Here is a 25,756-nt window from a genome sequence, read left to right as displayed (position 1 = left end):
AGGAAGCAGGGAAACATTTTAGCAGCAGTTGGATTTAGATTTTCTTTTATTAAACACAGTTATCTTACAGCTACATGGAAAACTATTTTATTAAATACCTCAGGAGGATTTGTGATGGCTAGGATTTTATTATTTTACTGAGAAATAATTTAGACCAAGATTCATCAACAGTTAAGTTAATATGGAGAATGGTATGTGAAGGAGCTGATTTCCATAAGTTGATATCCAATAGCTAGGGGTCAAAGTTATAGAAATAAATGTGGAAAATAATTAATATTAGACGGAATAGAAGGGAACATGTAAGGAAAGATTAGTATACTTGTGAAAATGTTTAAAAAGAATGTGTGAGGAAATAATAGGAATTATCTGGTAGAAAATGGAATGTGTACTATTCTGATAAATATGGACTGCAATGGCAAAATAGGTAAAGTGCCCTTGAGCAATTCACATATCTTTTACTTTTATGCCTCATAATTTAACATCTTAAACAATGATCACTGAATAGTACTACAAAATTCTAAGTGCAAAACCTTTTGGGAAAAAGCTATTTTTTAAAAGTGTGTTTATTTATTTTGAGAGAAAGCCAGAGAGAGCATGAATGGTGGAGGGGCAGAGAGCGAGAATCCCAAGCAGACTTGCGTTGTCACTGTGGAGCCCGATGTGGGGCTCAGTCCCGCAAACTGAGATCATGACCTGAACCAAAATCAAGAGTCAGATGCTTAACCCACTGAGTCACCTAGGTGCCCCTGGGAAAAAGTTATTCTTCTTAAAGGAAAATAGGGTCTCATATAGTACCTTAAACATACAATTGACAAGTGAATGGAGCAGAAAAATTGTAGTAGTTCAAGTAGGCAGTTTTAGAACAGACATAAATTAAAAGATAATGAGGTGCTAATGTTGAAATCACTGCTGGTTATAACTTGGAAGTGTGCTGTGTATATTATTTCCTGTATTGGAAAATCTAGCTTATGTTTCTGTTTGATTGTTTGGCACACATTTCCATCTCCCTCTCTCTAGTAACTACCTGAATATAACTTGTAGTAACTGATTCATTCCTGTCTAGTGGAGAAAAACTTCTGGGTGGTAGGGAGTGCAGTTTGGGGGTGGGCGTAGACTGAATAGCAGAGATGGCAGCTTTCGCTGTGCCAGATGACACAAGGGACCACGTTGGGTTTGGGAAGAACTGTGGGGAATCCACCATGACACTTCTGTAGCTTTGGCATGTATGGAGAATTCATAGCTAGTGGTTAAATACAGTTTGCTGACTTAGTGCTTGTGGAGGCAAAGCATTAGATTAGTGCCAAACAAAATTAAGGAAGGAACCTGAAACAGGCTTTCTCACCTCTTTAGAGTAATCATACCTGAGAGGTGAGAAATATATACAACATATTGCTTTTAAATGACAAAGCTTCACTTAGACATAATTTAAAATATATAAACGATAACAATGATAGAGTTGATTGAGAGATATGGCAACTCATTCTTGTCTGAGCCAAAATATGTTTTTATTACCTTAAATTTTAAGTGACATTATTTTCTATGAGGATATATTTTATTTATGTTTGTTTATTTATTTCCATTTTTTTTTAATTTAAATTTTAGTTAGCATACAGTGCAATATTGGTTTCAGGTGCAGAATTCAGTGATTCATCACTTACATTAAACACCCAGTGCTCATCACAAGTGCCCTCCATAATACCCATCACCTGTCTAGCCCATTTCCCACTCTCCTCCCTCCATCAACCCATAGTTTGTTCTCTATCATTAAGAGTCTCTTCTGATTTGTTTCCCTCTTCCCCCCTTCCCATAGGTTCATCTGTTTTGTTTCTTAAATTCCACATATGAGTGAAATCATATGATATTTGTCTTTCTCTGATTGACTTGTTTTGCTTAGCATAATATGTTCTAGTTCCATCCATGTCACTGCAAATGGCAAGATTTCATTCTTTTTGATGGATGAGTAATATTCCACTGTGCCTGTGTGTGCGTGTATGTGTATATATATCACATCTTTTTTTATCCATTCATATGATGATGTGTTTTAAAATAAAATGTGTGAAAATAGTTTACCTTAATTCAGAATCAAATTGACTATGGTTAAATGGCCCATTTATCAAGTTCCAACTATGTATTAAGTGCACTTGTTGAATGTATGCATTCATCACATATTTACTGAACACTCTACAAAGTGGCAGCCACTTTTTTAGAAGCTGGGAACATGTATGTATCCTGGTAAACAAAACAGATTCCCTGCCTGCAGAGATACTATATTCTAATGAGATATTTCAGTTAGAGACACTAGGAAGTGTAAAGACACTGAGGGGTGCCTGGGTGGGTGGCTCAGTTGGTTCAGTCGTCTGACACTTGATTTCGTCTCAGGTCATGATCTCATGTTTTGTGAGACGTGAGCCCTACGTTGGGCTCTGTGCTGACAGCATGGGATTGTCTTTCTCTCTGTCCCTCCCCCATTCATGTGCACACTAGTTCTTTCTGGCTCTCCCTCTCGAACAAATAAACATTAAAAAAAAAAGACTGAGGAGTGAATAAACTTTAGTTTGGGGAACAGAGAGAATGAACAAGGGGAAGAGTGGGAGGAAATGAGATGAGAGAGCAAAGCAGAGGCTGGATCATTTAGGGCCTTACAGGCTACGAAAGTAATTTGGATTTTACTTAAGTCACTGTAGGATTTTAAGCAGAAGTTATGTGGTCTGAATTGTATATGAAATTACATATAAAACATATTTAAAAAACCACTCAGTAGTAAGGAAGAAGCACTACAGAGGCAAAAACGGAAGCTGGAGCACTGCATGTTGCAGTAATCCAGGTGAGAGATGATGGCTTGGACCACTTGCTAGCCATGGAGGTGGTGAGACAAGGTCAGACTCAGTATTTTTTTGGAGGCAGTTGTGATAGCACCCACTGATACAGCCTGTGAGAGAAGTCACGGGTGATTGATTCCTAGGATTTTCGCCTAAGTAGCTTAGTGATTGGTAGATTATGGGTTTACTGAGATATGTGGATAATGGTGCCAAATTAATTCCAAGCCTTTACCTCTAAAATGAGAAATGAGTATATCAATAGTGTCTTAAATATGTGAAATTGAAGAAAAATCATCACTTTTTTTTTTTTAATAGGCAGAGTATGTCCAGCTTGTTACTGAACTTCGGATGACAAGAGCCATTCAGCCTCAGATCAATGCTTTTTTACAGGGCTTTCATATGTTCATTCCACCTTCTCTTATACAACTTTTTGATGAATATGAATTGGTAAGGAAAAACATCAGTTCTTTTGTTGTTATAAACCATACAAAACTCCAGTTGCTGCAATTCAGAAATAATTTTGTGGTACTGTGAATGAAATAATATATAATAAGACATTATGTTTTAATGTTCATGTTTAGAGGTTTGTTACAAGATTTGTGATTGTGCTTCTCTTGAGCTTAATAACCAGATTAATAATTCCTCAGTGTGAAACGGGGCGAAGTGGTGATAAACAAAGATGGAATACATTTTCAAAATATTTTATGTGGGAGATGTTGAAGGCCAGTCTTCTCAAAAGCGGTGTTCATATTACAGTTGACCCTGGAACAATGCGTGTTTGAACTGTGTGGCTTGAAACTTAAAATGTGGATGTGTTACAGTATATCATTGTAAATATTTTTCTCTTCCTTTTGGTGTTCTTAGTACTATTTTCTCTAGTTTCCCTTATTCTAAGAATATGATATATAATACATACAGTGTACAAAATGTGTCAATTGGTTATGTTATCAGTAAAGCCTCTGGTCAACTGTACATAATTAATAGTTAAGTTTTGGGGGAGTTCAAATGTCACATGTGGATTTTGGCTATGTGAGGCAGTCCTTAACCCCTGCATTGTTCAAGAATCAAATGTATTTCTCCATTTTTTATCTGACCATGTGAGATAAAAAATAATGATACTGACTTCCTGTACTTCCAAAAAGGAGAATTAAGAGGGTTTTTCTTATTCTATTTGTTTAGTTTTCTCTAGTTTCTCGTTTGACCATATATATAATTTTATCATTCTCCTTTTAAATCTCTGTGGAGTCCTCCTCTCTGTTGTGGCCTCCAATATCTAGTAAATGTTTTGTTTTGCTTTTTTAATTTGCGTGCCTTTTACTGTGACCTAACAGGATTTCTAATTTTATATGATTTATGTTTGCATTTTCCCTCATATCCTTTTTCTCTTTTATCATTAGTAATGAATTATTTTGAAACTTTGAGTTGTCTAACTCCTTAATAAAACACAGTATTTTAAATAGAGTATAACTATTTTTTTATTTTATTTTTTTATTTTTTTTAATGTTTATTTATTTTTGAGAGAGAGAGAGAGAGCATGAGCATGGGAGGGGCAGAGAGAACACAGAATCCAAGGCGGGCTCCAGGCTCTGAGCTGTCAGCACAGAGCCTGATGTGGGGCTCAAACTTACGAACTGTGAGATCATGACCTGAGCCAAGGTCAGGCACTCAACCGACTGAGCCACCCAGGTGCCCCTGTTTTTTATTTTAAAAATTATAATTTGGAATAGCACATTTTAGATCAGTGGAGAAGTGTTCTTTGTTGTTGTTGTTGTTGTTGTTTTAATGTTTATTTTTGAGAGAGAGAGAGACAGAGTGTGAGGTAGGGAGAGCCAGAGAGAGAGGGAGACACAGAATCCAAAGCAGGCTCCAGGCTCTGAGCTGTCAGAAAAGCTCACAAACTGTGAGACCATGACCTGAGCTGAAGTCGGACTTTAAACCGACTGAGCCACCCAGGTGTCCCTCTTTGGTTTTTATTCTTTTCCATAAAATTAGTTTTATCCTGTGCCTTTCACTTTACTGTATGAGTAAGTACACTGGTTTATACCTTTTAATTTTACATATATGCCAGTATTTTCAGTTTATCATTCATAGTATATTTTAGTATAGTAGTGAACAAAATTGTGAATTAAGTTTGAAGTTGTCCATTGTGACTTAGTTTGATTAAATGTCAGTTTTGAGTTTTTGCTTACAAGATTAATAGTTTTGTTTAGTATATAGACTTGTCTAGTTTTTGCATAGCAATAAGTTATTTTTAGCATTTAAAAGCTGAGGAGTACTTATGAGCTATTATTAAACATGACTAAAATCCGACTTTTTATGTACTGTACTTGTATTAAATTAGCTTTTATGAAGTTCAAAACAGATAATTACATTATTTTCTTGACCTGTATGTAAAAAAAAAAAAAAAAAAAAAGCAACAATCTAAATAATTGACAAAAACTTTGCCTCCTAATTTTTTTTTTTTTTTTTTTTTTTTTTTTTTTTTTTTTGAGAGAAAGAGCAAGTAAGTGAAAGAGTGTGTGTGAGTGGGGCAGGGGCAGAGGCAGAGTAGGAATCCCAAGCAGGCTCCATGCCCAGTGCCTATCATGGAGCCCAATGCGTGGCTCAATCCCACGACTGAGAGTTCATGACCTGAGCTAAAGTCGAGAGTTGGACCCTTAACTGACTGAGCCACCCAGGCACCCCTTTGCCTCCTAATTTACTGATAGTGCTAAGTTTTATGAAACTTATTGATCTACAGTGTACACAGAAAGGAGCACATGCATCATAAATGTATACTTTGATGAATTTTTACAAACTGAATACACCCAGTACCCAGATCAAGAAACAGAGAAACCTCCTAGCACCCCAGATGTCTATTCCTGTCTTCTTCCTGTCATTATCCCTCTTCATGGGGAACCCATTCTTCTGACTTCTAATACCATAGATTAGGTTTCCTCTTTTTGAACTTCATATAAATGGAATAATCACCTAAAATATATCTGACTTATTCAGCTTAATTTTTTGTGAGAATTATACATATTGTTGCATGAAGTTGTAATTTGTTCATTTTTTTGCATTATAGTATTTCTTTGTGTCTGTGTGTGGGCGCACACGTGTGTGTGTAGAGAGGTCTGTTTCTACTCTTGATGAACATTTGGTGGGCACTTTTCAGTTTTGGGTTATTTGAAATAGCACTACTAGGAACACTTTCATACACGTCTTTAGGAGAATATATGTATGCCTTCTGGAGTGGAATTGCTGGGATACAGGTGTTCATTTTCTATTATAGTAGGTATTAGCAGATAGTTCAAGGGTGTGTGTGTCAGTTTACATTCCCACCAGTAGGTGTGAGAGTTCTGGATATTACACATCTGTGCTAGCATTTGATATTTTCTTTTTCATTTTTATCATTTTTGTGGATCAGTAGTGGTATTTCATTTCCCTGACTGATGAAGTTGAGTGTGTTTGTATGTTCATTGGCCATTTGCACTCTGTTTTTGAAGTTTAACTAATTTGTCCATTTTTCTATTATGTTTTCTGGGGTTTTTTTTGTTAGTGATTTATAGGATTCTTTTGGGAGTCTTTGTTATCTGTATTGTGAATGTCTTCTACTCTGGTGTCTTTTGTGAATAAAACCTTTTAGTTTTAACACAGTTTGGTTTATCACTTGGTTTTTCTTTGTTTAATGAATGGAGCCTTTTTGTGTCCTTCTTTTTGTGTGTTTAAGAATGTGTTTCTTATTCCAAGGTCATGAAGGTCTTATTTCAAGGTCCTTGGTCTTATTCCAAGGTCATAATTTTCCTTTATTTTTCCTTTATTCCTTTATTTTTCCTTTATTCCTTTATCTTTATTCCTTTATCTTTCATATTTAGGTCTGTTACTATTAAGTTTTCTATAGTGGTTTTATATTGGGAGTTAGGTCTGGATTCCTACTCTGTTAGATTCTGGCTTTATTCCACTGAGCTGATTCAAATAGAGGGATTATTTGGGAAGAGCAGTGTTGTCAGCATGATCCTAATTTATGTAGTGATGAAAATTATTATTAAAATTGTAGTATTTGCCAGGCACTTTATATGTATTAACTTTAAAATTTTTTCACAACAGACCCCTGAGGTATTACTATTTCTATTTTACAGATGAGGAAAACTAAGCCAAAGAAGGTACAGAACTTGCTCCTTCATAGAGTATGTGTTAGAGCCATGCTGGGAACCCATGTTCTGTGACCTACAGCCCAGTCTGTCTTCATCAGTATTGCCAGACGGCCTCTCAGAGGCATGAGTTCTAAATGGGACTTTTAGAACCTTTTGTATGACTATGTCTTCTATGGGAAAGGGCTATGCTACACTGGGTTAGGAAGCTCTTTTTTAAAAAGTTGGCACCAACATTTGAGCTAGATGTGCATCTGAGTTAAAAGATACAGGTTAGATTCTAAAGTTTTAGTGATAGGAAGGTAGCTGGTAGTGTCAGTGTCCTGAAATGAGGTTGTATTCATCCACTGTGGACAGAATGCAGTTCCAAGTCAAGAGATGATTATCAGGTTCAAAAATAGTGACAACTCTGGGGCGCCTGGGTGGCTCGGTTGAGTGTCTGACTTTGGCTCAGGTAATGGTCTTGTGGTTCACGAGCTTTTTCTGACAGCTCAGAGCCTGGAGCCTGCTATGGATTCTGTGTTTCCCTCTCTCTCTGCTCCTTCCCCACTCACGCTCTCTCTCTCTCAAAAATAAACAAACATTAAAAAACAAATAGTGACAACACTGCTATCATTTATACACTTATAATACAATAACAGTTGAGGGATCCCTACCAAATATCTGAGGGACTGTCCTATATTTCATACTGTGCTGCTTATCCATGATGGTACCAGAATATTAAAACATTGAACCATGTGAATACTAGATAAGCTAATGGGCTGTGAACATTTGCATGACTCAGTCTTTGACCATTGGTATGGGCTGTATGTGTTATACCAATTTCCAGTGGATTAATTCATTTATTTTCCCATTTTTAAAAAATGTTTATTTTGCGAGAGAGTGAGCGAGCAGGGGAGGTACAGAGAATAAGGGAGAGAAGAGAATCCTAAGCAGGCACAGCCCCATGTGGGACTTGAACCCATGAATCGTGAGATCATGACCAGAGCTGAAACCAAGAGTTGGACGTTTAACTGACTGAGCCACCCAGGCACCCCTGTCGTATTTTTAAAAAGCAATAAATTATTGATTGGGATTTGAAATCTTCTTGCTTCTTTTTATTATGGAATTACCATTTTATCTACTTGTTTTTAGTCAGTGTAATAACTTTTTTTTTGCCTAGGTGTTAAATGGGATAATAAAGATCTTTCATCTTCTTCACAAAAGTCATAATAATATATTCATGAAATGATTCAAATTTCTTGAGAGAATACAGTCCCAGTCATTTTTATTCATAATTATTAATAATGAAAGCATACTTGATATTATTAAATGCTTATCTTCAGTCTAGAAGGGAAGAGGATTAAACTCTCATGGCTTGTATGAAATGTGTAAAATTCATCCCCACTCCCTTTTGGCAAGATCTGTATCAGGATCTTGCCAGGGGACAGAATTTCCCCAGATGGTTCAAATAGAAACTTTAACAAAAGGGCTACTATAGAGGTGCAGCAGTATTAAGAATAACAGCAGTAGGGTGAGGCATCCACAGACTAGCAACATGGATCGCCTTATCATCCTTAGAATTGAATAGACAGGTGGAGGAATTATAGTAGTCCCCGCTTATCAAGAGGGAATCCGTCCCACCATCCCCAGTAGATGCCTGAAACTGTGGATAGAACCAAATCTTGTATAAAGTATGTTTTTTTCCTAAATATATATATATATATTTATATATATATATATGTAAGATAAAGTTTAATTTATAAATTAGACACAGTAAGGATTACCAGCAATAATGAATAATAATAATATAATAATATTTATAACAACAATAACAATATACTATAATAAAAATTATGTGAATGTGGTCTCTCTCTCAAAATATCTTGTGCTGTACTCATCCTTTTTCTTGTGATGACGTCAGATAAAATGCCCATGTGATGAGATGAAGTGAGATAAATGATGTAGGCATTGTGACGTAGCGTTAGGCTACTACTGACTTTCTGACAGTATGTCAGGGGAGTCATTTGGTTCTGGACTGCGGTTGACCATGGGTAACTGAGACTATAGAAGGCAAAATTGTGGGTAAGAGTGGGGGGCTACTGTATGTGAGGACCCTGGTCCTCAATGAGGGCCACCTGGTAGTAGCTATTATTGAGGGTCCATGGCTACCGTAAAGATGGGCTGAAGCAAGGTGGGAGCAGAAAATATCCTCACCTCTACACTCCTGCCTGTTTCCTAAGGATGGAACCCAGTCTAAAGCTGATAGGCAAGAGAACCAGTCTGTAAGGATTGGTCTCCAGGGGCACAGAATAGTACAAAGAAAGGTGGAGAATGTATTTGGAATGTTAAAATGGAGACTAACCAGAATGTCCATCTAGTAAAAGTATTTTTAATACTATGGAAAGGAGGACTAAAATACATCCCAGATCAGCAGTTCTCAAACTTTTTGGTTTTAGGACACGCTTACAACAAAAGTTTTGTTTATGTGGGTTATATTAATTGATATTTATTATATTTGAAATTAAAACAAAAATATAAAATATTTTCTTAATATAGAAATAATGATCCATTACATATTAACATAAATAATATTTTGAAAATTGCATTTTCCAGGATAAAGTTAAAAATAGTGGGAAGATACCCCCCAAACCAAGAGCATGCTGTATACACTGTATGTTAGCTAACTTGACAAGAAATTATATTAAAAAAAAACAAATGAATTGATTATAAAAAGACATTTCTAGGTAGTCAGGGAGATTTATATGAACAAATATTAGATGGTTTCAAGAAGTCATGATTAATTGTATTTTACGTAATATTGCCATGTGGTTTGGTAAGGAATTTCTATAGTGGTTTTAGATGTATAATGAAATACTTAGGAATGAAATGTCATAACACCTAGGATTTCTTTAAAAATGCATAAGCAAACATGGGGGTGGAGATGCAAACAGTTATGTTACGTTTGGATGGTTGTTGAAGCTAGATGACGAATTCATAGGGATTTTGTTTTGATCTCTTTTTTCAGTGTGATTTTTTTTAATGTTTATTTATTTTTGAGACAGAGACAGAGCATGAGTGGGCGAGGGGCAGAGAGAGAGGGAGACACAGAATCCGAAGCAGCCCCCAGGCTCGGAGCTGTCAGCACAGAGCCTGATGCAGGGCTCGAACTCATTAATCGCTAGATCATGACCTGAGCTGAAGTCGGACATTCAACCGACTGAGCCACCCAGGCGCCCCTCAATGGTTATAATTTTTCTAATAAAAAAAATTGAAGGGGCATTCCACGAGAAAAAATAAAAAAAAATTTAAAAAGTAGTGGGAAGAGTGGCATTGTTTTGTGTTTTTGTAAGTTTATTTACTATCTGGTTAATAGAAGACACTGGGTTCTCATGTCTGCTTCTGCATATAATCAATTGTAATATGTTGTTTGCTTGAACTGTGTGGAGAAATTCTGGCCTCAGATATGTTGGAAAAGGGAGAACCTTGCAGACCCTGAAAAGATCTTAGAAACTCCCAAGAGTTGTCAGATAGCATCTCATATTAACCTTCACTAATTTTCTTCAGAGCACACTTCTTTACTAGTCAGATGTGTGCTCTAGGAGATGTGATTTTGAATCACATTCTGTCCATGTCTGTGACAACAAACCCTGCTGTTTAGCTTGTCAGTATTTAGTTAAATGTAGTATAGTCACTGCCTTATCTGACTATGTAAATACATCCACTGTGAGATACGGGCTGATGGAGCCATATGGACAAGTTCTTTCCATGTTCTCTTTTCTCTTAGAAAACATAATGGTAAATATTTTTGACATTCTTAATTTCATTTTTATTTACTTAATATTTTGCTTGATGATCTTTATGTAAAAAAAAGACTGTCATTAGGAAAATTGCTTTTTCCCTTACACTGGGGAATGCTTACGTTAAAGGATTTGAATCATTCCAAAATAGAGTTCTTCACAGGCCTAAATCTGTTGTTTTTTTCCACATAATGACTATTTTTGTTATACCTCCTTTTTTTATATTACTCCTTTTTCATAGTGATTAGAGTTTCTTGATGATCTTTTCCTTTGCTTAACCCAGAATTTATTCAGGGCTTTGTTGTCACTTACATGTTGAGAGTATGGTCTCTTCAGAATTTAACAAATACATAAAATAAACATAAGCATATTTACCAAAGATAATAACATTCATAAAATTGTTGCAAATGTAAACTTGCTGCATATGTGTTCATATATTTATCTCTTCTTATGTTTTAGTGAGATATCAGTGTGGAGACATTTCCACATCTCAGCAGTATTTGAGATTATCAGGATGAAGAATTCTCTCCCATGTAGTACTTGTTATTGATGACGTGCAGAAACTGTCACAAAAATAAATCAGTTTTACATGGGATTAGTTTCTAATCAAGGCAAATTTACTATTTAAATGTAATAGCTTTTTTTCTTAATGAAGATTAATGAAATACTTTTCTTCTTCCCCAAAGGAACTACTGCTCTCTGGCATGCCAGAAATTGATGTGAGCGATTGGGTAAGAAATACAGAATACACAAGTGGCTATGAAAGAGAAGATCCAGTTATTCAGGTAAAATCTCTCTAGAGCTTAGAATGAAGTTAAGTTTTGCCATTTAATTTTATAAGCTTTACAGCACTATTGGATGAAAACCTACATTAATTAACAAAGTAAAAATTTTCCCTAAACTCCTCTCATGGGGATATTGCATGTGAAAGCTTTGTATGAAAGCATTTTTGATAAATGAGTTTCATAGAATAAAATATGCTTTATGAATATTGCATGTTTCTTGGGTATTAGGAAGTCTACAATTGCTCAGAAATGTGAGTTTGGTTTTTTTTTGTCATTGTTGTTGTTAGTGGTTTTGGGAAGTTGTGGAAGACATTACTCCAGAGGAGAGAGTTCTTCTCTTGCAGTTTGTTACTGGCAGGTAAGAAGTGTTTATATGCTAATGTGGAAAGAACTTAATGTGTTCCAATTTTAATTACTTAAACAACAAAAATGCATTATTACTTTGAATTGTCAGTTTCCACCTCCCTTTCCTGTTTTTAGTATTAAACAAAGATTTGTTTAGCTACTAAAGATAGAACATAAACTAGTGCTCAATAAATGTTTATTTACTGTATAAAAAATAAGCTGTTCCAATCAGGACTGTCAGCATATATATTGTATTTTATAATTTGGTAATCTTTTCATTCCATAGGTAAGTCAATGATAGTGCCACATTTTTAATATTTGTGTGTTGCTGGACAACAGACAGACACATACACCTGACATATGTAATACCCACACTCAGCAATTTTTCTATAGTTCTTATCAAATTTTAAAGTCTCAAGACACATAGCCTAAAAAATAATTTGTGATACCACACTTCTTTGAAAAGTCTACTTTTGGACTGATTAAATATCATAGATACTAGAAAACTAGATGATTTTAACCTCCGTTAATTTATATTTCTGAAAGGTGTTTTAAAAAAATCTGATTTTCCTTCTTGGTATCTTAGAATTTCATCTGTGCCCTCCTGTTATTGGAAACATTGTTCATTTGTTCCATTATAAATGTACATGGTTCTTCTAAGAAAGTTGGAACACACATAAAATGAGAATAAGGAAAACCACTCCCTGCCAGCAATAACTACTATAAACAATTTGATGTATTTACTTCTATTTTTTCTGCCATTTTAAAAACATAATTGTGATTATGTCTCTATGAAATATACACGTAATTTAAAGTCCACTAGTTTTTTTTTTTTTAAGTAGTCTATAACCATTATAGAAAATTTGGAAAATGAAGAATATAGATAGAAGAAAATGAGAATCCATTAAGTAATTCCACTATTCAGAGATAATACTATTAACATTTTGCTTTATTTTCTAAGTCTTTGGAAATGTTTATTTTTATTTTTTTAAATGTTTGTTTATTTTTGAGAGAGTGAGAGACAGAGCTTGAGCAGGGGAGGGGCAGAGAGAGAGGGAGACACAGAATCTGAAGCAGGCTCCAGGTTCTGAGCTGTCAGCACAGAGCCCGACGCGGGGCTCGAACTCACAAATGGTAAAATCATGACCTGAGCCGAAGTCAGATGCTTAACTAACTGAGCCACCCGGGCACCCCTATTTTCTAAGTCTTTTAACTATATAATTAGAAAAATAGTTGGAATCACATTATATGTCTATTTTTAAATGATAAATAAAACATGAATATTCAAAGGCATCTGGCTGGCTCAGCATATGACTCTTGTTCTCGGGGTTGTAAGTTTGAGCCCTGTGTTGGGTGTCGAGATTACTTAAAAATAAAATCTTTAAAAAACACCATGAATATTCACAGATTATAGACTTAAGGTATGAAAGAAAACAGAAAAAAGTTGGTTTTTTTTTTTTTTTTTTACTTCTTAATGCCAAGAAATACCCAAAGATTTAATAAAAAGTAATTTAATAAAAAGAATTTAAATTATATATTCTACTTAGGAGGGTTAGGCAATTTCAATTTAAAAAAGTTACCTCTAATATCAGTATCTGGGATTCTAGAAATTTTCCCACATACATAAATTTTTACTTTTTAAAAACATTGAAACATTGTTCTTCTTTTGTAACTTTTGAAATTAAGAATATATTATTAAAAATTGTTCTGGGTGCCTGGGTGGCTCAGTTGGTTAAGTGTCTGACTTCAGCTCATTTCATGATCTCCTGGTTTGTGAGTTTGAGCTATTGGGCTGTCTGCTGTCAGCTTTAGAACTTCTGTCTCCGTCTCTCTGCACCTCCCCTGCTTGCATGCATGCTCGCTCGCTCTCTCTCTCTCTCTCTCTCTCAAAAATAAATAAACATTAAAAAAATTTTTTTAATGGTTCCATATATGGATCTAATTTTTTTCATGGCTACCTTGTCTCCAATTTATGGGCCTCCCTTAAAATTGGTATTGTCCTCCCTTAATTGGTAATTTGCCTGCTTGTGAATAATGCTGAACAAATAAGGAATTCTTGCACTTACACATTTGTGGGCCAGTTTGATTATTTATATAGAATAAATTCTTAGAAGGAAAATTTTTGGATATGAAAGTATGTAAATTTTTATAACCTGATACATATTGTTCATTTACCCTTCAAAAAGTTATCAGTATTCATTCACATCAACAGGTAATGAGAGGGTCTGTTCCATTTACTGCATCAATACAGGGTGTAATAATTTCCGTTTTCATATAATTTATTATTTATATAATTTTTTTAAATGTTTATTTTGAGAGAGTGTGTGTATGTGCCTGCAAGCGGGGGAGGAGCAGAGAGGGAAAGAGAATCCCAAGCAAGCTCCACGCTGTCGGCGCAGAGGACACGGGGCTTGAACTCACAAACCATGAGACCATGATCTGGGCTGAAATCAAGAGTCAGACCCTTAACCAACAATTGAGCCACCCAGGCACCCCCTTATTTATGTAATTTTTGTGTGAATTGCCTGTCTTAAATGTATGCATTATTCTATTGTCGTTTTCAAAAATTAAGTTTTAGGGGCGCCTGGATGACTCAGTTGGTTAAGTGTCCAACTCTTGGTTTCAGCTCAGGTCATGATCTTGCCGTTCATGAGTTCAAGCCCACATCAGGGTCTTTGATCGCAGTGCAGAACCTGCTTGAGATTCTCTCTCTCTCTCTCTCTCTCTCTCTCTCTCTCTCTCTCCCTCTCCCTCTCCCTCTCCCTCTCCCTCTCCCTCTCCCTCTCCCTCTCCCTCTCCCTCTCCCTCTCCCTCTCCCTCTCCCTCTCCCTCTCTCTCTCTCTCCCTCTCTCGCTCTCTCTCTCCCTCTCTCCCTCTCTCCCTCTCTCCCTCTCTCTCTTTCTCTCTCCCTCTCTCCCTTTCACCCTCACCCTAGCCCTTGCCTTCTCTCTCTCTGCTTCCCCCTTTCCCCCCCACCCCTCTGCTGCTTGCTCTTTCTCTGTCAAAATAAATAAATAAACTTAAAAAAAAAGAAAAATTCATTTTTAAATGTTCTTTATATGAGACATCAACGCTGCAAATACTTTTTCCAGTTTATTGTTTGCCATTTAATTTCATAAAGGTAAATATACAGATTTCCATGTAGTTTAAAAAAGTTATAAATTTACTTTATAACATTTATAAAATAAATTAATTTTGTAAGTTGATTATCAATACCTTTCCTTTTGGTTTTTATAAATCCTTCTCCACTCCCAAGATTTGATATATATGTTTATCAGCATTTTTTTCTGTAACTTTTTATTTTACGTTCTAATTTTTAAATCATCTGGACTTTGTTTTATGTTGTGAGGTAGAGCTCTTATTATTTTCAAAATGATTTATATTGAAACACTATTTAATTATTATTACATCCCCTCTCCCCAAAACACACACCATGATTTGGTTGGTATGATTTAAAGTGCAGATAACAATTTACTCAAGTTTTCTGGTACTAAAAATGTCTGTTAAGTTGTTCTCTTGTAGAATAAAAACCGCTTGGTGTCAGAGTGCATAATCCCAGTTCAATAGCGTAATCATTGTTAGCAGTACTGAAAAGGATTGCACTGTTTATTATTTAACTGGTCATGAAGTGTAACATGTAAATCCATTTGAACTGAGGATGTGAGTAAAAAATGTGAATCCATTTGAACTGAAGGGTGTGAGTAAAAAATAGAAGCCACAGAAGCTGAGGGGAACAATAGAGAGCTCAGCTTCACCATCATGCTAAAGAAGCCACCTTTCAACACTGTCTACATAGAGTCCTTGTTTTGAATTCAGGCTGAGTTAAGTTCTAAGTTTTTTTAAACCTGAATTTTCTTTTATATTGGACTCAAGTATAGGTATAGCATTTGCCATTCTAAACTTAGTGTGTGTGTGTGTGTGTGTACATATATGTATATATTTTTTTCTTCAGCAGTGTTTCGAAAATTCTGCTTATCTATTTGTTTATATTTAGATATATTTCTTTCTCTACATCCATAGTATAGTTTAGTGCAACCTCAGTGAAATGTCAGATGCGTTCCAATTACTAGAAGCAAAAATCAGTACAAAATAATTTTTAATATTTTTATGGTGGGGCACCTGGGTGGCTCAGTTGGTTGAACGTCCCACTTCGGCTCAGGTCACGATCTCACAGTTTGTGAGTTCGAGGCTCGCATTAGGCTCTGTGCTGACAGCTCGGAACCTGGAGCCTGCTTCAGATTCTGTGTCTCTCTCTCTACTGCCCCTTCCCTGCTCATGCTCTGTCTCTCTCTCTGTCTCTCTCTCTCTTCCTCAAAAATAAAAAAATAAACATTAAAAGTTTTTTTAAAAATATTTTTATGGTATAACATTATTTTGTTGGCCTATAAGACTGTCTTAATTAAATGTCTTACTCTTGTGTTTCTTACTGTTTAAGAATAATGAAAATCAGACAATAATTTGTGTATAAAATAGAAGTATTATGTCATTTTCATTGACTGTAATTTTATATTGTATAATCCAAGTGTCATAATACTCAAAGACCATTTCATTTATTTTTCTCATACATGCTTAAGCTGCCCAGTCATATTTGTTTGTAGTTTAGAAGAAGAGGAGTAAAGTTTCAGAGGTTGTTTGTGAATATCAGTTTACAGTGTAATTTTAGTTTAGATCTTAAAATTGGGGAATCTTCTGATTTTCAAGCTTATCTTTGAAAATTTAGTGATACGAAAAACATTAGCTCGATTATTCTGATATTGAAATACTTTGTATTAATTTGTGTAAGAATCTGTGTCAAGTCTCATTTTCTCATCCTGGTAAAATGGTATACTTACTTTTTTAAAAATTTTTTTCAAAATTTTATGTAAATTCAAGTTACTTAATATATAGTGTAATATTGGTTTCAGGAGTAGAATTTAGTGATTCCTCACTTACATATAACACCCAGTATTCAGCAGAACAAGTGCCCTACTTACATATAACACCCAGTATTCAGCAGAACAAGTGCCCTCCTTAATGCCCATCACCTGCCACCTCCCCTCCATCAACCCTCAATTTGTTCTCTATAGTTAAGAATCTCTTATGGTTAGCTTCTCTCTCGTTTTTTTGACCCCTTACCCTATGTTTATCTGTTTCATTTCATAAATTGCACAGAAGAGTGAAATCATATGGTACTTACCTTTTTCTATTCTAGCTCCATTTATGTCATTGCAAATGGCAAGATTTCATTCTTTTTTGATGGCTAAGTATTATTTATTGTATATATACCACATCTTCTTTATCCATTCATCAGCTGATGGACATTTGGGCTCTCTCTATAATTTGGCTATTGTTGATGCTGCAGCTATGAACATTGGGGTGCATGTGCCCCTTCAAATCAGTATTTTTGTATCCTTTGGGTAAATACTTAGTAGTGCAGTTGCTGGGTCATAGGGTAGTTTTATTTTTAACTTTTTTTTTTTTTAATTAATGCAACTATTTTCTTTTTTTTTTTAAGTTAATTTATTTTGAGAGAGAGAGAGTGAATGCATGTGTAAGCAGGGAGGAGCAATGAGAGAGGGGGAGAGAGAGAGAGAGAGAGAGAGAGAGAGAGAGAGAGAGAGAATCTCAAGCAAGCTCAATACTGTCAGCACAGAGCCCGATGCAGGGCTACAACTCACAAACTATGAGATCATGACCTGAGCCAAAATCCAGAGCTGGATGCTTAACCTACTGAGTCATCCAGGTGCCCCCTCTTTTTAGCTTTTTGAGGAAACTCCATAGTGTTTTCCAGAGTGGCTGCATTTGCAGTTTGCATTCCCACCAATCCCATTTCTTCGCACCCTCACCAACATCTGTTGTTTTCTGTGTTAATTTTAGCCATTCTGACAGGTGTTGTGAGGTGGTATCTTAATCATGGGTCTTTTTCTTTTCTTTTCTTTTCTTTTCTTTTCTTTCTTTCTTTCTTTCTTTCTTTCTTTCTTTCTTTCTTTCTCTTTTTTTTTTTTTTTTGTAAGTAGGCGCCACACTGGGCATGGGCTTGAATTCAGGACTCCAAGATCAAGACCTGAGCTGAGATCAAGAGTCAGATGCTTAAGGGGGCTCCTGGGTGGCTCAGTCGGTGGTTGAGCGACTTCAACTCAGGTCATTATCCTACGGTTCATGATTTTGAGCCCCTCAACAGGCTCTCTGCTGTCAGTGCAGAGCCAGCTTTGGGTCCTCTGTCTACTTCTCTCTCAGGCTCTCTCTGTCTCAGAAATAAACATTAAAAAAAGAGACACTTAACTGAGTCACCCAGCTACCCCTCATCGTGGTTTTGATGTGTATTTCCCTGATGATGAATGATATTGAGCATCTTTTCATGTGTCTTAACATGTTTCATGTTAGCCATCTGTATGCTCTCTTTGAAAAAATATCTATTTATGTCTTCTGCCCATTTCTTAACTGGATTAAGTGTTTTTTGGGTATTGGGTTTGATAAGTTCTTTATTGATTTTGGATACTAACCTTTATCAGATGCCATTTACAAATATCTTCTCCCATTCTGTAAGCTGCCTTTTAGTTTTGTTGATTGTTTCTTTCACTGTGCAGAAGCTTTTTATCTTGAAGTCCCAGTAGTTCATGTTTGCTTTTGTTTCCCTTGCCTCCAGCAATGCATCTAGTAAGAAGTTACTCAGCTGATGTCAAAGAGGTTGCTACCTCTGTTCTCCTCTAGGAGTTGATGGTTTCCTGTCTCACATGTAGGTCTTTCATCCATTTTGAATTTATTTCTGTATATGGTGTAAAAAAGTGGTCCAGTTTCATTCTTCTGCTTGTTGCTGTCCAGTTTTCCCAACACTACTTATTGAAAAGACTGTCTTTTTTTCCATTGGATATTGTTTCCTGCTTTGTCGAAGGTTGGTTGAGCATAAAGGTGTGGGTCAATTTCTGGGTTTTCTATTCTATTCCATCGATCTATGTATCTGTTTTTGTGCCAGCCTGGAATTGTGATGTCTCCAGCTTTGCTTTACTTTTTCAAGATTGCTTTGGCTATTCGGGGGCTTTTGTGGTTCTGTACAAATTTTTGTTTGTTCTAGCTCTCTGAAAAATGCTGGTGGTATTTCGATAGGGATTGCATTGCATTAAATTGGGAAGATTGCTTTGGGTAGAGTAGACATTTTAACAGTATTTGTTCTTCCAGTCCATGAGCATGGAATGTTTTTCTATTCCCTGTGTCATCTTCAATTACTTTCATAAGTGTTCTATAGTTTTCAGAGTACAGATCTTTTACCTCTTTAGGTAGGTTTATTCCTAGGTATCTTATGGTTTTTGGGGGGCAGTTGTAAATGGGGTCGATTCCTTGATTTCTCTTTATGCTTCTTCATTATTGGTGTATAGAAATGCAGCAGATATCTGTATGTTGATTTTGTATCTTGCAAATTTCCTGAACTTGTGTGTCAGTTCTAGCAATTTTTTGGTGGATTCTTTTGGGTTTTCTACATAGAGCATTATGCTGTGAATAGTGAAAGTTTGACTTCTTCCTTGCCTATTTGGAACTTACTTTTATAAATTCTGCCTCTACAGGAAATTGAGAACAGCTTGGCTTCTTATCCCTTTTCATTTTTGGTTGCATTTGTTGATTTTTCAAGCAAAGGTTAATATGCATAGATTAGTGTTGAATTTTATTTCAGTCCAAGTTTCTTTAGCTATTCTTTTGCCCTAAGTAGAAATTGCTCATGCATTAGTATTTTCTAACAAGATACAGGCCAGAAATATAAAATATTCAGGAATGTTTTAGTATTCACTTGGATTTCTAAGGTAAGCTAAGGCATTTCATCAGTAAAGCATTTCATTGCAACCAAATGACTTCCCAGGTATAAAAGGAAGTTATTCTTAGATATTTATTTATATTAGATTGTTATTTTTCCCCTGTCAATGTATACATATCATTTAGAACTTCAAATAAAATCCTGGTACAAATTCATAGTTTTTTATAGTGTATATGACAGAAAATACATAATATAACTTAACATTGTAACCATTTAAGTATACAGTTCTGTGACAGTAAGTGCATTCATATTGTGCAATCATCACCACCATCCAACTCCCAAACTTTATCCTTTTCAGCTGAAACTCTACCAGTTACACACTAATTCTTCATACTCCTTCCCTGCCACCCTAGGCAACCACCATTCTGTTTTCTATCTCTATGAATTTGATTACTGTAGGTACTTCATATAAATGGAACCATACATCATTTGTCCTTTTGTGACTGGCTTATTTCACTCAGCATTGTGTCCTCAGGGTTCATCTACATTGGATCATATGTCAGAACTTCTGTCCTTTTTAGGGCTGAATAATATTCCAGTGTATGTGTATACCACATTTGCTTACATTTTGATCATCCATGGATGATCACTTGAGTTGCTTCCACCTTTTGGCTTTCATGAATAATGCTGCTGTCAACATGGATGTGCAAATAATCTTTTTCAGTCTCTGTTTTCAATACTTTGGGCTACAAATTGTAATTCTATCTTTATTTTTTGAGAAACAGCCATGCTGTTTTCCACAGCTGATGTAAATTTTACATTCCCACCAGCAGTGCATAAGGATTCCATTTTCTGCATATCCTTTCCAATGCTTGTTCTTTTTGTGTTTTTTTTTCATTTTTGTGTTTTTTCTTTAAAATGGTCATCCTAATATGTATGAAATGATATCTGATTATGGTTTTGGTTTGCATTTCCCTAATACTAGTAATGTTGATTGAGCATCTTTTTATATTCTTATAAGCCATTTGTATATCTTCTTTGGAGAAATGTCTATTTGAGTCCTTTCCCTATTTTTAAATTGGATTTTTATTGTTTTTCGTTGAGTTGTTTAGAAGTTCTGTTTATTTTTCTGGATATCAATTCCTTATGAGTTTTATGATTTGAAAATATATTCTTCCACTCTGTGGGTACCTTCTCACTGTGTTGATGGTGTCCTTTGGTGGATAAGTTTTTAATTTTGATGAAATCCAACTTACTTATTTTTCTTTTCTTGTTTGTGCTTTTGATGTCAAATCCAAGAAATCATTGCCAAATCCAGTGTTGTGAAGCTCTTCCTCTTTATTTTCTTCCAAAAATTTTGTGGTTTTGGTTCATGTTTTCATCTTTCATTCATTTTGAATTCATTTTTGTGTATAGTATTAGGTGAGAATTCAACTTCATTTTTTGGTAGTGGATATCCAGTTTTCCCAACATAATTTGTTGAAAAGACTGTCCTTTCCCAGTTGACTAGTTGAAAAGCATTTGGCCATATATGCAAGGGTTCATTTTGGGGTTCTCTATTCTATTTCTGTATGTTTGTCTTTATGCCAGTACCACATTGTTCTGATAACCATCGCTCTATAGTTTAAGTTTTGAGATCAGGAACTGTGAAACCTCTGACTTTGTTCTTCTTTTTCAAGATTATTTTGGCTATTTGAGATTCAACAAGTTGGGGGTTTTTTTGGCTTTTTTTTGTTTTTAATAAACTGAATTATGCTTTGTACTCAGGATCCAATGTTAGAAAACATTTTTTAAACATTTTTTTTTTAAGTTTATTTATTTATTTATTTTGAGAGAGACCTAGAGAGAGTGCAAGTGGGGGAGAGGCACAGAGACAGGGACAGAAGATCCAAAGTGAGCTCTGTGCTGACAGCAGAGAACCTGATGTGGGGCTCGAATTTATGAACCATGAGATCATGACCCAAGCCAAAGTTAGATGCTTAACCAACTGAGCCACCCAGACACCCCTCAAAAACATTTTTAATACTAGTCAGACTTCTGCCTATGCATTTAATTACCTGTACCTTAAATATTTCTTTGTCATCATTCTTATTTATCTAAAAGCACTACAGCATCTCATTTTTAAAATGACAAAGTGTTGGGTTGCCTGGGTCCAACTTCACCTCAGCTCATGATCTCACGGTTTGTTGGTTTGAGCCCTTTCAGGCTCTGTGCTGACAGCTCAGAGCCTGGAGCCTGGAGCCTGCTTCAGATTGTCTCCCTCTCTCTGCCATTCCCCCATTCACATTCTGTCTTTCTGTCTCTGCCTCGGTCTCTCTCTCTCTCTCTCTCTCTCTCTCTCTCAAAACTAAAGAAACATTAAAAAAGTTTTTTTAAACAAAAAACTAACAAAGTGTTTTACAGGATCAGATTGTCTAATCATGATACATCAAAGGCTAATTTGAAATACTAATTGTCTTTCAAATGTAAACAATAGAATTTAGGAAGTTGTAATTACATTCTCTATGGCCATGTATTCAAGATTAAATTTTCTAGTACTGTTTATGCATTTCGTTAGGGTTTTCCAATTTGAATCTGATGTTGTTAGGTTAGGTGATATTAAAAAATAAATACGTCTGATATTCTGAATCTTTGGAACAGAAATGTAAAGAATATTCTAGTTTTCCTACTGTGAAACCCAAAACCCTTTTGATGAAGTTTTGGGGTGATGGTGGGGTGGTCCAGAGCAGACGGCCAAGAAAGAATCTTGAAGATGTTTTTGGTGCAAAAAGCTGATGTTATTAAAGCCCTGGGACAATACCTGTGGGCAGGAAGAGTTGTACTGGGGTCCTGACGGTAACTCAATATATATCCTCAGGTTGGGAGAGGGGCTCAGGGATAGAGTAAGCCTCTAAGGTATTTTGGAAGCAAGGTTTCTAGGACCTCAAGGGACTAGCTGTTGCTAGGGAAACACCATTTATTGCCATTTAATAAAACCTCAGTCATGAGACCCTTCAGATGTATATGGGGTGGGGGGCTATAAGCTTGGAGTACGATTGCCAGCATCTCTCTTGGGGCAATTAAGATAAAGGAGGTAGACTTACAGGGTCCTCCAGGTTGGGACAATGTTTAGCTAAGACTCTCTTTTGCCCCTAGCAAAGTGTCATCCTTTCAGGCAGCTGAGCTCCTAGAGGGAGGTCACCCTGCTGGTTTCAAGGACTTGTCAATGGGCATAGGCAGTAAGAGAATTTAATTTCTCATTTGCCTTAGTTTCTCACATTACCATGGCAAGCACTTAAACCTTTGTTCTTGGGTGGCCAGGAGTGTTCGAGGAATATCACTCGTATTCCACCTGGCTGGGGGGTGTTCCAGCTGTATTTTGCCCTCAGCTTACCCCGTGCTCCCTCATCACTTTGACCTATTAGGAAGGAAAAATTTACGTTTACCACTCAAAGTTATTCTGCTTGGCCTAAGAATTAAATTGATATACACAGATCAATGGTGGGAGGGAAACAAATTTAATTCACATGTTTTGGAGGTCATAGAAATAGGAGTCTCAGAGAAGTGACCACAGTAGGCAGGTTTTACACCTTTTAGGCCAAAGAGACAATAAATGTTTGAGGAATTGAAAAGACAAAGAAGAGACTCAAATACAGAGAATAAACTGAGGGTTGATGGGGGGGTTGGGGGGGAATGGGTGATGGGCATTGAAGAGGACACTTGTTGGGATGAGCACTGGGTATTATATGTAAGTGATGAATCACAGGAATCTACCCCCAAAACCAAGAGCACACTGTATATACACATATGTATGTTAGCCAACTTGACAATAAGTTATATATATTAAAAAAAAAGACAAAGGAGTTTGTGCTTGGGGTAGTAAATTGATGAAGAAGTAATGAGGTTTATTTCTATACCTTCACAGCCCTGAATTCCCTATCTCTGGTCATAGGATGTTTCTTTACCTCCTGGTACAGGGAGAGTACCTCTTACAAGTGAGAATTATTTCCTGTTTTCAGGGAGACAGGGGAAGGTTAGAGTGTCCTTTTTGCACTGGTTGTTTTTAAGTAACTTTAATTCAAAATAATCAGTGTGCCAAAGTGGCATATTTTGGGGTGGCCTGCTTTTAACTCCCATCAGACCCTAGATATTTTTCACAAATAGGGAAATCATTTGGATTATTTCTAAGAGCCTCTCTATTGCTTGAATTAATCAAGCAAACATTCATGTATTCAACAAATATCTAATTAGATGCCAGTCATTTTGCTAACCCCAGGGTCATATAAACATGACACATTTGGGTCCTCAAATTAGTCCCAGTTTAGTAGGGAGACACTATGTACAATAGCAGAGGTATGTGCTATGGCCAATTGAAAGCATTGTATGGCTTATAGAAATTTCCGGGACTGTCTCCATGGAAGCTTGCTAACTGGCCATGAAGCACCTTTTAATAATGAGTTGGAGTTTTGCAGAACCAGAAATGTTACCTGGTCAGTATCCTAGAGTTGAATATATTCTTACCCTAACTGATCAGTTGAAATATATGTATCACAAAGGTTTTCCTTGCATGATTAGTTTATTAAGATATGAACTCTTAGTTCCAGGGTCCCACATGGTGGATTTGCTAATATCATGGGTGGAAGTGGACTGCAAAACTTTACAATTGCTGCTGTGCCATATACTCCAAATCTCCTACCAACTTCAAGCACATGGTATGTTAAATTGGTTTTTTTAAATGCTGTGAATTGTTTTTGATTAATTTTGAATAATTAACGGTCTAACTATTGTACTGCTGCATTGAGAAGAAAACCTCAACAATAATCTCTTTCATTATTTTGGAATCGCTGATAAATAAGTACCAACATAATTCCTTGCCTCTCCCTTTTGTGCTAGGGAAAATATTTGGGGAAACTACCTATAATTTAATTAAATGTAGTTCACATATCACTGAAGTTATACTGTCATAAGTATCACTGAGTTACACCATCACTTCAAACTAAATTCCCTTATTGCTTATTTATTTTAGGCTGAAAGGAACTTATTTTCTTTCACTACATTTGCATGCTAAAGGAAACTGCAATGCAGCAGTTTGTTTTTTTTTTGTCTTTTTAAATACTTCTTCAGGGTTTTCCAATTTGAATGCAAATTTAGAGGGTGGTTTTATGTTAATTTTGAGTAGTGTTTTCGCTGCTAGACAAAACAATCAGAAATTTCATAGATTTCCTATTTAATGGTGGTATATTTTTCTTTTAAAGCATCAACATGCTCAAGTTACCTGAATACCCAAGTAAAGAAATACTCAAGGACAGACTTCTTGTGGCACTACACTGTGGCAGCTATGGTTACACAATGGCTTAAGTCTGGAAAATTCGTCTGATTACTGATGCACAATTCCAAGTGGCAGAAATAATTTAGGAAACTGTCAACAGAAAAGGAGCCTAAATGCAGCCCACAGGCAGGGGTGATGTTTAAAATTCATAAAGGATGACGCTTTCTACCCTCCTCTCCCTGCTTCCTTTTTTTGTTTTCTCTTTGTGATACAATTAGAAAATATAAAATCACAGTAGTCTTCAATTTAAAAAATGCTAATTGAAAGTAGTAGAAACTGTCCTTTTTCATATTTCTTTACTCGTATCCAAGATCGTGTCAAGGCAAAACCGTATTCTACATTCCACCTACACTATGTAACTGTCTTGTTAAAAGGGTGTTTTCTCTTTATTTTCCTATATATTAAATTATATTAGGACATCCAGCCTGGTATGTTCTATTGCATGTAAAGTGCCGTTTATATTTTGGAAAACTATTGTATAGAATGGATTAATTTAGATTGTGTATAAAGCCACAAATATGTATTTTCCCATATTGAATCTATATTGCAATGATGTTTTTTAGCTTTTTAATATTTTAATATATAAAGTTTAGACTGATGTGACTAACAGCTGATGAAATGACATTTAATTTATATATTAAAGCTTATATTGTATGAATTATTTACATCTTTCAGTGGTCACTTTTCCATATATGTATTATGGTCTCAACGTTTTTCTTATGCCCTATTTTAATTTATATTTTAGGTAAAATTAAATATATTTTACCACATCATTACTTTTGTTTTATCTCTGAGTTCTGATGATACATTGGAAGAAGTAATCCAGTGTGCAGATGACAATTTAAATTTGTAATTTTGAACTTCTTA

General features: G+C 35.7%; 1 protein-coding gene across 11 annotated transcripts in view; it reads left to right on the top strand.

Annotated features, from left to right (window-relative positions):
- The window catches only part of HACE1 (HECT domain and ankyrin repeat containing E3 ubiquitin protein ligase 1), a 121,054-nt gene extending 95,520 nt beyond the window's left edge, over positions 1-25,534 (top strand). For 8 of the 11 annotated variants that reach the window (XM_042986890.1, XM_042986885.1, XM_042986882.1 and 5 more), the window contains 6 exons: positions 3,135-3,266; positions 6,938-6,961; positions 11,415-11,513; positions 11,801-11,871; positions 24,159-24,272; positions 24,816-25,534. In XM_042986890.1, coding sequence (XP_042842824.1) covers positions 3,135-3,266; positions 6,938-6,961; positions 11,415-11,513; positions 11,801-11,871; positions 24,159-24,272; positions 24,816-24,918 — 543 coding nt within the window. In that variant the 3' untranslated portion in view covers positions 24,919-25,534. The remainder of the gene's footprint in view (positions 1-3,134; positions 3,267-6,937; positions 6,962-11,414; positions 11,514-11,800; positions 11,872-24,158; positions 24,273-24,815) is intronic. The other 3 variants (XM_042986891.1, XM_042986883.1, XM_042986892.1) reach the window with 1 other exon arrangement.
- Positions 25,535-25,756: the final 222 nt, after the last annotated feature.

Source organism: Panthera tigris, chromosome B2 (genome assembly GCF_018350195.1).
Source record: "Panthera tigris isolate Pti1 chromosome B2, P.tigris_Pti1_mat1.1, whole genome shotgun sequence".
Classification (NCBI taxonomy): domain Eukaryota; kingdom Metazoa; phylum Chordata; class Mammalia; order Carnivora; family Felidae; genus Panthera; species Panthera tigris.
The sequence above is the reverse complement of the archived record's forward strand: the minus strand, read 5'-3'. Positions and strand labels throughout refer to the sequence as shown.